This window comes from Thamnophis sirtalis, unplaced genomic scaffold (genome assembly GCF_051295495.1).
Source record: "Thamnophis sirtalis isolate CommonGarterSnake01/CBP01778 unplaced genomic scaffold, rThaSir2_p1.2 scaffold_2, whole genome shotgun sequence".
NCBI classification, from domain to species: domain Eukaryota; kingdom Metazoa; phylum Chordata; class Lepidosauria; order Squamata; family Natricidae; genus Thamnophis; species Thamnophis sirtalis.
The window spans coordinates 118598661-118611970 of record NW_028261382.1 but is presented as its reverse complement, the minus strand read 5'-3'; the positions used below and the strand labels follow the sequence as shown (position 1 = coordinate 118611970).

Genomic DNA, 13310 nt, shown 5'->3' with positions numbered 1-13310 from the left:
GTGAGTGAGTGAGTGAGTGAGTGAGTGAGTGAGTGAGTGAGTGAACTAATACTAAAATTCTTCTCAAAATCTTACCATGGCAAGTAGGTAAGGCTCTGTTCCATCCAGGTCTTCCATCATCTCCCATGATACAAGTAAGTGTAGAGTAGCCTTGAAGAACATAGCCAGCATCACAATAATATGTGACTGTTGATCCCAGTTTGTAATCCATTCCAAGTCTTGTACCATTCATGATATTCCCAGGATCAAAGCAAGACTCACGTAACTTGGCTTTAATTTGAGCAGAGGGAAAAGACAGAACTGCTGTTACAACACCACAGTTAATTTGATGCACTGAGTTTTTAAAATAAACCCATACGAGACACCCAGCAAAATCAGCATCATTTCTTTTTTCAAAGTACATGTTATGCCATCAGGTAATCCAAAGTAATCTTTGCAAAGAAAGATGTTTCCCTTGTCCCTTAAACAAGATTAAGATGTTCTAATGACTTCCTTTTCTCTCACCACCAATTTTGCTTTAAACATAAAACAACACAAAGTTATCAAAAATTTTATAAAGCATAGAGTGTTTCATTCTTTTTCTCTCCCACCATTTTTCCCCTGTGACTTCTAACGGAAAAGCCTTATACTGTGGAGCAGTATAAAGCTCAGACTGATGAAAGCAGTGCTGTGGCAGTTTAATTTAGGTCTCTTTTCTATCTGTGTTTTGAGGCTGCAGACTGCACACAAGAACCAGAATTTGCCGCACAATGCTATGATATGCTTTTGTCATAATACCAAAAACAGTAAGGTCCTGAGGATGTCACCACACTATGATGTTTTAAAAATCAAAGAGCTTTTTTATAAGTACAGTGTTTCCCAAAAATAAGACCAGGTCTTATATTAATGCTTACTCCAAAAGATACATTTAAGGTTTATTTTCCAGTTAGTTCTTATTTTCAGGGAAATACGGTACTAAATGCATCCATCTGGCTGACAAACTTAACTGGGGATTACTTTTTGGATAAGGCTTATGTTATAAGCATCCTGAAAAATCATGCTAAGGCTTATTTTCTGGTTGGATCTTATTTTTGGTGAAACAGGTTAATCCTTGCCTTACAACTACTTGCTTAAAGAAGTTACAACAGACCCACAAAAAGTGCTTATAAATTAGTTTCGGAGTTCCAGTGGCTGTAACCATATGATCTTTTGTTTTTTCAGTATTTAGGCATTGGCTCATATTTATCATCATTTACAGATTCCTATGGTCCTATGATCATAATTTTTTGCATAGTTTTTTTCCACTGTTTATGTTTGGTTTACAGGCAAAAAAATGTTGATTGGGTAAAACAGATTTGCTTAATAACTACTGCATTCATATAGTGTTCATAAAATAGTGCACAGTCAGGTGGTGACCTACTTAATGACCACAATAATTTATGACCATCATTCTAGCCTCAATTTGTCCTATCTTGAGGACTGCTTATAATCATTTAATTTAAGTACCATAAGTAAATAATGTAAGTAAGCAATCATTTATTATAAAATAAGAATTAAACAAGTCACAAATAAGGTAATTTTTTTAAAAAGGTAGATAAGCAAAATGACTTGATGCTTGACTTAATGCAAATAGTAACTGTAAAGGAGTTATGTTGAACCAACTATTTCAACATCTATGACCCACATTAACAACAGAGTTACAGTTATTTACCTTTATATTCCAAATGGAACCCAGTAAAACTAACAGATCCATCACTTCGAAAAGCCAGATGCATTGAGTTTGAACTGCTTTCTATTCTCTCTGGCAATTTGCTATCTTGAAAACTTCCAATTAATGGGCTATTGCTGTCTGGCCCATCATAGATGTAGAGAAAGTCATAATTTGGTTCTATGCTGAAGCTGTAAAATATTTTAAAAATAAAATAAACATATCACATTAGGTAAACAATATTGCTTGTGCAATAATTTGTATAGACCACTGGCATTAGGGAAATAAGTCTCAAGTATACTAAATACTTAAGTCTAAAGTATTCACCATTGTTATTGGTTCTATTTTTAGTGTAACTATAAACATGAATTCAAGCTATTAGATATAATTATTGTCTTCTAAATGTCAAATCTGCAGCAACCTTATATTTGCTTGGATATCTTAATAAGGAAAGAACTCTCAAGTTGCTCTGAAATTATATTAAAAATGTTTGTTAGTTTTTATTCTTTTATTTATAAATAGGATGTTTATCATTCAGATAATCTTTTGAATACTAGTTGGAGGTTTAACTATGAGAAAATCTTGAGAAGGATAATTTATCTGAGACTCTAGAAAGAGGGCAGAGAAGATCAACAAAAATAATTGGAGGCTAAAACAGATGAAGAATAGGTGCAGGAACTGGGTATGTCTAGTTTAATGAAAAGAAGGACTAGGGTAGACATGATAGTAGTGTTACAATATCTCAGGGGCTGCCACAAAGAAGAGGGAGTCAAGCTGTTCTCCAAAGCACAAGAGCATAGGACAAAAAGCAATGGAAACTAATCAAGGAGAGAAGCAACTTAGAACTAAGGAGAAATTTCCTGACAGTGAGAACGATTAATGGGAACAATTAATTAACTTGCCTTCAAAGTTGTGAATGCTCCAACACTGGAAATTTTTAAGAAGATGTTGGATAACCATTTGTCTGAAGTGGTGTAGGGTTTCCTGCCTAAGCAGGGGGTTGGAGTAGAAAACCTCCAAGGTCCCGTCCAACTCTTTTATTCTATGCTATCTCCATTATTTATCTCCCAAAGGAAAGTGCAGATATGTAATGAATAAATATCTAGATATTTTCCTTTGAATGTTGGCATAGAAAAGTGGGTTTCCTCCCAAAAAAATGTGTTTGATTGGATTTTTCTTTCTTTCTTTCTTTCTTTTTTTGAGAGTAGAAAAGTAATATTTAAAGCATCAGATAGAAAATTAAAATATGATTAGTTTTTCTTTCTTTCTTACAAATTTATGCCTTTGGGGGCATCATTTTAATCATCATCATTTCATTTCTCCTCCATCATATAATTTGAGGTGTCCTTTTGGTGGCTTTTTTTTTCCCTTTCAAAAATACATTATCCTTTTCACCCTTTGTAGATCTGAAAAGGAACTATAGTTAATAGATTTGTTTTGTTTGATCTCCAACTTTGTTTTAGATCCTGGACTATCTCTGAGAATTTGAACAAAAAACATTTAATAACCAAAACAGCATTGTTCACCTAAGCCTGGGTGGTATGTAAATATGTGGTTTATAAAATGGACTCTTAATCTGATGATGACATTTCCCTTTAATTTCATACATTTATCTTTTCCAAAAGCTGTAAACCTATTTTAGTAGAGGAGCCAAAGATACAGATTGTCTGCATTAAACCTTTATGAAATGGATTATGTAACATCATAAATACTCAGTGTGATTCATATTGTTGCCTTTCTATTCACCTGTTCCTGTTCAGCATGGCATTCATTTCAGTCTATATTGCCCTATCTATTTCCGGTATCATTGCCCGCAAAGAACAGACACCAGCAGCTTCTCATCCCATACGATATGCAACCTGGTACAGATAGTTCTTGACATACAGCCATTGATTTACAAAGTTACAATGGCCTTGAAAAGTGACTTGCGACCATTTTTCACACTTATAGCTCTTGCAGCAACCCCATGTTCATGTAATCAAAAGTCACCCTTGCTTGCCAATTGGCCTGCATTTATAACCGTTGCAATATCCTGGGGTTGTGTGATCCCATTGCATCTGCATTTCCTGCATCGGATGAGGAAAGCACATTTTTCTCCTGTCCTAGTCACTTTTTACAGAGGCGCAATTGAGAACATTTTAACAAACTGCATCACGGTTTGGTGGCAGCAGTGCCTCAGATAGAAAGTCATACAGAGAGTGGTAAGGACAGCCGAGAAGATTATAGGAAGCTTGCTTCCAGTTATTCAGGATACTGCTTATAAGCACTGTGTGCTTAGAGATCGAAGCAATGTTAGAGACTTCACATGCCCACTTCATGGTCTGTTTTTGTTGCTTCCCTCTGGGAGGAGTTTTCATAATACCTATAGCAGGATTACTAGATTCTGTAACAGCTTTGTTCCCTATGTCATCCATCTGGTAAACTTGCAAAATTTGTTTTTCTTGCCATGTACATGTATACATCCGAACTAGACAGTGTTGTTTTTTTGTGTCACATAACATATGGGTATATGCATAATATTGTATTTATTTGTTTGTTTATTTATTTATTTATGTTAATGTAGTGTATATTGGAGGTGGTGACCCTTTGAGAGCTGTATGCAATGAAATTTCATTTTAATGTATGCCAATAGTCTACTTTCAAAGTGACAATAAAGTCTAAGTTTACCTTCTGACAAACAAAGTCAAGGGGAAGCCAGATTCATTTAACAACTGTGTTATTAGCTTAATAACTGCAATGATTCACTTAACAACTGTCTTGCTTAGCATCTGAAATGTTGGGCTCAATTAGGATAATAATTCAATGGTGAAAAGAGTAAGGTTCTACATTTAGGCAAGAAAAACGAAATACACAGGTACAGTACAGGTGGGACCTTGCTCAATAGTAGTAACTCTGAGAGGGATCTTGGAGTCCTAGTGGACAATCATTTAAATATGAGCCAGCAGTGTGCAGCAGCTGCCGAAAAAGCCAACACATTTCTAGGCTGCATAAACAGTGAGATAGAATCAAGATCATGTGAAGTGTTAATACCATTTTATAATGTCTTGGTAAGGCCACATTTGGAATACTGCAGCTAGTTTTTGTCGCCACAATGTAAAAAAAAATGTGGAGACTCTAGAAAAAGTGCAAAGAAGAGCAACAAAGATGCTTAGGGGACTGGAGACTAAAACATATGAAGAACAGTTACAGGAACTGGGTATGTCTAGTTTAATGAAAAGAAGAACTATGGTAGACATGATAGCAATGTTCCAATATCTCAGGGGTTGCCACAAAGAAGAGGGAGTCAGACTATTCTCCAAGGCACCTGAGGGTAGAACAAGAAGCAATGGGTAGAAACTAATCAAGGAGAAAAGCAACTTAGAACTGAGGATAAATTTCCTGATAGTTAGAACAATTAATCAGTGGAACAGCCTGCCTCTAGAAGTTGTGACTGCCCCAGCACTGGAAGTCTTTAAAAAGATGTTGGATAGCCATTTGTCTGAAACGGTATAGGGTTTCCTGCCTAGGCAGGGGGTTGGACTAGAAGACCTCCAAGGTCCCTTCCAACCCTGCTATTGTATTGTATTTTCTAAAGGGAGGATTACCTGTATTCAAACTCAATGTGTTTCTTAGTTTTTATGCAACAACAATTATCAACTACAATTTCTGCAGCATAATATTGGATACTGGAAGGCAAGATTACACTAAAATTATTATATAAGAGACAAAACCAGAAGCATGAATTCTGTATTCACACTATGGATGCACTTCATAAGACAACAAGGGAGAAGGTTTCTCAGGAATCTGGCTGATCCAATTCACTCCTAAAACTACAAATAGTAAATATGTCTTCTTTCACTAAATCTGTTTTACAAATAAAATTATATTGCATAAATAATTACTAATTAGTATAAGAGAGAAGGGATAATTTTACCAAGTAACATTTTTAAGAATAAAAACAAAACAAAACAAATAAAACCCCTCATAATCCTAATCCCATTTATAGTAGTAAGGTTAACCTGTTTTGCTTCCCACAAGAAAGGTAGCACTTATTAACTAGGTGATTGATTTTATTTTATTTATTAATTATACCCACCCTTATACCTGGCACCATGCTTCTGTTTAAGGCTATGTTCTTCTTTCAAACTTATCAGTTGACACTATAGTTTCTTAGAAGTGTAGAAATCTATGTTTTTTGTGTCAATATTGTAGTATAAGTAAAGAGGTCATTAACCTTGATTCCTTTACTCTTTAAACTTGCCTAATAGTGGAAAACCCAGAACACATAGATCCAAAGGGCTGAGTGAAGCCATTGAGGACTCTGTGGTTTCTTCCTCAAACCCCTAAAACTTCAACTTCAGACTGTCTACTGTCGACCTCACCCCATTCCTAAGAGGTAATGGATGTGCATAAGCACACCAATGTGCCTATTGTCCCTGTCCGAATGTTTCTTTTTATTTGTATCCATTTCATGTATCCAAAATCATGTTTACACATATATGTGTTGTCTAATACATGTTTGACAAAAAACAAACAAACATTAAACAAACAAACAAACAAACAAACAAATAAATAGGAATCCAGATTAACTGAAGTCAATTTCCATGAATTCACCACTTCTCTAATAACAGATGGGTTTTTTTTTTTTGTAGATTATTGTTCATTAGATATTTTTTTCTTTGTGCTACATCTTCATAGACTAAACAAGCAGATGAATATCTTCTAAACTCATAGTATAATTAAGGAACTTCTGGAAAGCAAATGAATGCCTAATGCCACTCTTCTAAAAGTCTTAGATCTAAATCTTTCAAATTCCCCCAAGTCTTCAGCAAAACAACAACACAATATATTTACACGTAATATTTCACATATAAAATGTCTTAAATTCTCTAAACAGGCAAATCATCAAGTGTCAGTTTTGGCATCTTTTTGGTTTAAAGGTTTTCCCAAGATACCTAACATTCTTATAATAGCTGTTCAATTCTATTTTTTTAATGACTTGGCTGGCTTTTATTGATTGGCATAATTCATTTCCTGTATTATTTCTGGGCACATTAATTGTATTGCCTTATTCTTTTAATTGGATATTGCTCAGGGAATTTAAACTAAAGGGCAGACAAGAAATATAATAAGCAATGAAATAATGTTTAAGTAAACAAATAAATAACACAAATACTTTTCCCCAGTTGATATAGTTGTGTTCTAGGCTATTCATTTTTGCCTTGCTATAGATATTTAGTATTGATGGAACAATAAATATTCATACCAGGATATATAGAATAGCAGAAAAGCTTTAATTTTGAGGCTTAGATTTATTGCTATCGATGAATTTTTAGGCTGCCTAGAAATAGTTGACAAACGAACAGGGTAGAAATTAAATACGATGATACAATCATTCTCTAAGTTCTGAAGTCAAAGGGGTCAATTTTTCGAGCAAATATCTCAATAGTTGTATTGATAATAACTGAAACAAAATTTTATAATAACCTTATTAAATATGTTACTTTGGAAACTAACAGTCCTTGAATTTGAAAAGCGGTTACCTTATCAGGCTTACTAAACAAACTAAATAAAATAAATGTTTATGCAGATTCTCAGTCATCCAGGACATGGTTGTTCTAATCTAGGCTTCCCAAGAGCATGAAGCAAATTCCTTGTCCTGACAAAAAACCCTTTTATTAATTTACTGTGAATTCTTATTCAATTCCAACAAAGTCTTTCAAGAGAGGATTTACAGTCACAGACCTTATCTAGCTTGAAGAGCTGCCAGGCCGATATCTGCAAAACGTGGCAAGGAGTCTTAGAGAGTCACGAACCAATTAAGCAAACTAATTGTCTCCTGCAAGCTCCCCTCCCCTCTCTCTCCTCTTTTATTCCCTATGGGAGGAGCCATTCACCATCCACCTGTGGCCTTACTCCCAAGTCAACCCGTTCTTTAGCTGTTCCCTTTGTCTGGCAACTCTGTGCATGCACACACTGGGAACAGGCTCCAGCTGTTCATCTGCCTCACTGATGTCTGACTTTGAAGGCAGCTGATAACTGGCATAGAGTCGCCTCTCTGTCTCTGACAGAGATCCCTCATCAAAGCCTTCCCCAGACTCCAGGACTGGCTCATGTTCCTCTCCAACCTTCTCACTGTCCGAATCTGCTGCCAGTTCTGCTGGCCACTGGAGGGCCATAAAACCTATTATGTTACTTTAAAACTATAAAAAATATCCAACATGTATAATATCTGATGTTGGCCATTACAACAGCTTTATGTCTATGAAGATTCTTAGTCATCCAGGTTCATAGTTGTCCCAGAGGTGTTTTTTTAAAAAGGCAACTGGATTTTATTTGTTTTTCCTTGAAGATAATTTGCTTCTCAACTAAGAAGCTTCTTCAGTTCTGGAGTTCTTGGATGAGAAGCGAAATGTCTTAAAGGAAAATCAAAGAAAGTCAAGTTGCCTTTTGGAAAAGCACCCTTCAGGGGAAAACAAAGAAATCTTCAATAAGAATATTATTGAAATTTTACTAAGCATATACTTACCTGATAAAAGCTAATGATATTACATAGTCATTATTAACAGTAATAGTCCAGTCACAGTCTCTGCTATGGGGATAAGGATGTGGGAAATTTGGCGAAAGAATAAAACCCGATGATCCCGTCAGATTGCCTCCACAAGGTGCTGTGAATGAATTAAACAAAGAATGTAAAAAAGGAAATTGCATCCTAAAGCATAAAGAATGAACAATAAGCAAAGTAAAAGAAAACATATATTTGGATTGTACAAAAAAACCAAGCTAATTTATTCTATTTGTAGTACCTCTAAATTAAAAGGCATTCTGGTCAAAGAAACAGGAAGGGAGTTACTTCCTAAGGATAAAGTCAAGCTTTTGAGCTACCTTTTTGTTTCCTTAACTTTTCTTTGGAAAGTGCTACTCTGAATAAACCATGTGAATATTGAAATCATAGAAAAAGAGCTAGCATTTAATAATGGCTATAAATATTGTAAAGATAGGTTAGGAGCAAGATGCAAAAAAGTACATTTGACAGCAAACATAAGAATGACATTGCACATTAAGGCAGAGTTTACCACTAACATAATTTTGTTATATAACTAAAACTCCTAGAAGCTGTAGTTGCAACAAATTTTGAAAACATGTATATCTTTATTGTTATACAATATTGGATTTGTATGTTTCTCTTCTTGTTGTTCTGTATGTCCTTCCCCATATGTTTTATGCTCTACATTTTTCTTATTAGTTGTATGGATAAACAGATCCATGAATAATTCACATATGAAATTATTATTATTTGCCAGAGGGGAGCCCATTTATGAAAACATGATTTATGCAAATATCCGTTTACTTTTACAATTACAAAAGGAAGACACATTTTATAATCCAATGCTGATAAACTAGCAGAGGTTAGTATCAAAAAAGGAATCTTTAAGGTAAGTCATCATCATCACTATTGTTTGTTATTGCTCGGATTCCTTTGTCAACAATACTGAACAAGTTAAATTATTAAATATGAAAAGCATCTGCCAGGCTACCTTCCCTCCTTTACATGCATAACCTCAAGCTTAATGGAAAAAATGGATTCTGAAACAGAATCGTTAATAAACACTCTATGTATATAGAGCCATGATATTACGAGGAATTTGGACTAGACAATGTGCCACCCACATCATCAATAGGGGGAAAATAGTGAAAACTGAATGAATCAAGATGCCTATGGAAATAACATCAAGAGACTGGATGAAAATTATCACAAGTAGCTGGGTTATCCTTCAAGCTGGCAAAATTAAAGCAGAGGTGGGTTCCTACCAGTTCGCACCTATTCGGTAGAACCCGTTCGTCAAATCTACCGAACCGGTTAGAAGAGGTTCCACCAGTGGACCCGGAAATCAGGCCACACCTACAGAAGAGGTTCCAAAATTTTTTGAAACCCACCACTGATCCTTGGATATGATTATTAAACACTATCATGCTCATATTTATAAAACTCAGTGCCTCTGTGAAAGGTAAGGATGACTACTGCGTTTGTGGTGCAATCAGAACATTGTGTGTGTTGAAGTTGTTTTAACGCAAACCAAAGATGCCTTTTAAAAAACAAGTTTACATCATATTCTTATGCATGCCAGTGCTGTGTGTGAGGTAATTTAAGGTGGTTCTGATAAGTGTCGTTGGCATCTTCATATCCGGTCACATGGGCGGCAAGCCACTCCCATCCAGTCACATGGGCAGCAAGCCACTCCCACAAAGGAGGCCACACCCACAGAGTAGGTTCGAACAATTTTTGAAACCCACCACTGAATTAAAGGCACTGAAGTCAAGAAAAAGGTTATAAGAGAAATACATCATAAGAGTGAAGAAGAGTTTAAAATCCATTGTCAGTGGAAGAAATAGCTGAAGGATATTGAAGAAGAAAATGCATAGAAATTACTGCAATATGAAAACTTAACTGAACATGGGAGGGGCCAAACTGGTCTAGTATAAAGTTAATATGATTGGGAAAAGGATCTGGCAAGGCAGAGTAAATGGCTAGTGCACTAAAAAACAAAACATAGCATAAACCTTAGCAGGCCAAGCAGATAGCAATAAGATCTGGCAATGGTTAAGAGCAAGAAAATGAAGAAAGAGACAGACAGAGGGGCTGTACAAGGCCAAGCCTTATGAACAAATGCATACAAAGCCAGAACTGAGAAGACAGAAACTGACAGAAAATGCTTCTTCCGCAAAGAAGCTGAAGGAACTATAGACCATCTAACAAGCTATTGCAAGAATATAACACAGACTAACAATGGAATGGAACAATAATGGTTCATAGGAATATCTGTAAAAAATACTGCTTGCCTGCCAGCGAGAACTGGCGGAATAAAATAAATAAATAAAGTAATAGAAAATGAAGAAGCTAATGTGCTCTGGGATTTTAGAATTCAAACAGACCAGCCACATAACATCAGACTTAAAATTGTCAATAAGAAAGATGAAAAAGTTCAGACGTGGCGATACCTGGAAACAACAAAATAGAAAAGAAAAAAAAACTGGAAAAGGTAACAAAATACAAAGCACTGCAAATAGAAGTAGAACAACTTTGACAAATGTAGGCAAAGATAGTACCTATAGTAACAGGCTCCTTGAATGCAATCCCCAAACATCGGAAGCACCACTTGAACACCAATGGCATTGACAAAATCACCATCAGTCAAGTGCAAAATTTTCATTGGTCAATTACAAAAGGCGGCACTTCTTAGGTCTACTCAGCTACTACAACTGACACATTATGATGTCCTAAATTGTTGGGAAGAACATGATGCATTTGAAGGCCAAAACTAGCTCAAGATCCAGCAACTGTGATTTTACATTCTGTATGTGTAATAATAATAATAATCATGGATTACAGCATAGACACAGTTAAATGATGCCACAATGCAAACACAGACCTGGACGTACGTACGTACGTACGTACGTACGTACGTACGTACATACATACATACATACATAAATACATACATACATAAATATTGTGAACAATGTATGTTAAATGGTGTTTGCATTGTGATGTCAATACACATGTAATATCATGGTGGTGTCATTGTGTTTAGGAATAGGTTCCCGTACATTCCAGCCTTTGCCATTCACACTTATTGGGAAATCCAATTTAAACAAGGTTTAATTCTGAGTAGATATGCAAAAGATTGCACTCCAAAATCTAGGTTTCTAGATCTAGGTTTCTCTTCCTAGAATAAAATATTTCTGTTTTTGTGTTCAAAGACCTTAAAGACTGCTTTTAAAAACATACAGTAACTCTAATGCGATAGAACTGCTTAACCTTAGGAAGTCAACCATATTTTAAAACATTCTATAATATTAAGTTATTGGGTTGCTAGGTTAATTAGAAACAAGTTATAATAAAATCAGTTAAAGCACTGGATAATTAACTATTTTACTACCACAAGTTAAATGTAACGTAATGTAGTTATAATATATGGTACTGTTGGCGAACCTTTTCAGCACTGAGTGCCAAAATTGGAGTGCACAGGTGTGGGAGCACCATAAACTGGAAGAGCAGCTCCCCGCTGCTCATGTGCACCAGTCACCTGATCTTCCAGCAAAGACCAGGTGGCAACCAGAAGCTGAGCTTCCCGGTGCCACGCATGTGTGCCAGGGAGCTGCTCTTCTGGTTTCTCGTGCTCCCACACACACAAAGACCAGTTGGCCAATGCACATCTGCACACCAGAACCCGGGAGAGCAACGGGCAACAGCTGGCGTGCCTGGAGAGATGTATTTGTGTGCCACTCCTGACATGCATGCCATAAGGTCGCAACATGAATATATGATGTTACAGTGGTGATTTCCCCCTAAGAAACTTCTGGTAAGATGTGGAGGAATATTCTATGGGAGTACAACAATTTACACTGAGTGTTTCACCAACAAAAGGCAGCAAAATGTTTGACTGCTTCCTTCCTTGTTGGGACAATGCCTGATCATTCAAGAAATTTATATAAAAAGAGGACTCATTGTATCGTGATCTTTTAAATGTTAACAAAAATGAATATTATGGGAGCATAAAAGAAGCATAAACTAGTGATTTGTGATCAAAAGAAATAACTCATATAATATATATAATTAACATGACAAGCCAACTGCAATTAAATCCCCATAATTATAACTCCAATCAAGCCATTTTAAGATTGATGTAAACTCATAAGGCACTTTGTATGGGAATTAGCACAAAGTATTGATTTTATGGATACTTTGAGGAAAATATGAGTTTAGGAGAAGCTAAAAAATGCTATGTCATCACAAATTCTGTCAGAGCCAAGAAGTTCTTGATGCAGTAGCATCCACAGGAGCTTTCTGTTTTTATCAGAAGAAAGAAAACAACACTCCACACCAAGAATGCAACATTACAATAGTCATATAGAAGGGCTTAGGTTATCAGCTCACAATGTTGCTATCATAATTTTTTGCCTCCAGTTAATAGGCTTATTCTGTAGTTGGCAAGAATTTTTTAAAAAAATGTCATTTAACAGTCATTTTAAGTAGGATTCATGAACCAGGAAATGAATCATATCCATACTTTCTCAGGTTAATTCCTGGTTCAAATATGTCCATTGACCATCTACATCTTTCTTATCAACTTTTGGTTCCCTTTCAAGTGTGTGAATGGTTATGATTTGATTTGTTTTGAACCTACTCTAGAATGGTTCCCTGGTGGCCAGGATTTGTATTATTCCAGATAAATTGATATTTTCTTCACAACCTTGAATGACCAGTTGTTGAACAAAAGTTTACAGCAGTTACTAGGATATTAGAAATGCTGCTAATTGAGAACATAGGGACCTTTGAAGCAGTGGTGGGGTCCTACTGGTTCGGACCGGTTCAGCTGAAGCGGTGGTGGTTTGGTGGTCTGGGTTGCTGGAACCGGCAGCAACCTAGGCTTGCCAAGCCCCCGAACCAGTTTTCCGGGCAGCATCTTAGGCACCACCATCTTGTTTTTCAGTTCTGAACATGCACAGAACAATTTTAATAGCACCGCACATGCGCACACAGAGCATATCAAGCGTGCAAAGCACATGCAAGCATGGAGCACACACACGAGCAAACTGGCAGTAGTGCCTGCTGGAACCCTCTGCTCTGAAGTACCTTTGA

At 36.1% G+C, this 13310-nt stretch overlaps 1 protein-coding gene across 1 annotated transcript in view; it reads right to left on the bottom strand.

The window, feature by feature from the left end:
• CSMD3 (CUB and Sushi multiple domains 3) overlaps positions 1–13310 on the bottom strand; it is a 669496-nt gene that overhangs the window by 183935 nt on the left and 472251 nt on the right. The window contains exons 29-31 of the mRNA XM_087706764.1: positions 8196–8334; positions 1691–1878; positions 76–270 (exon numbers count right to left, since the gene is read on the bottom strand). Coding sequence (XP_087562890.1) covers positions 76–270; positions 1691–1878; positions 8196–8334 — 522 coding nt within the window. The remainder of the gene's footprint in view (positions 1–75; positions 271–1690; positions 1879–8195; positions 8335–13310) is intronic.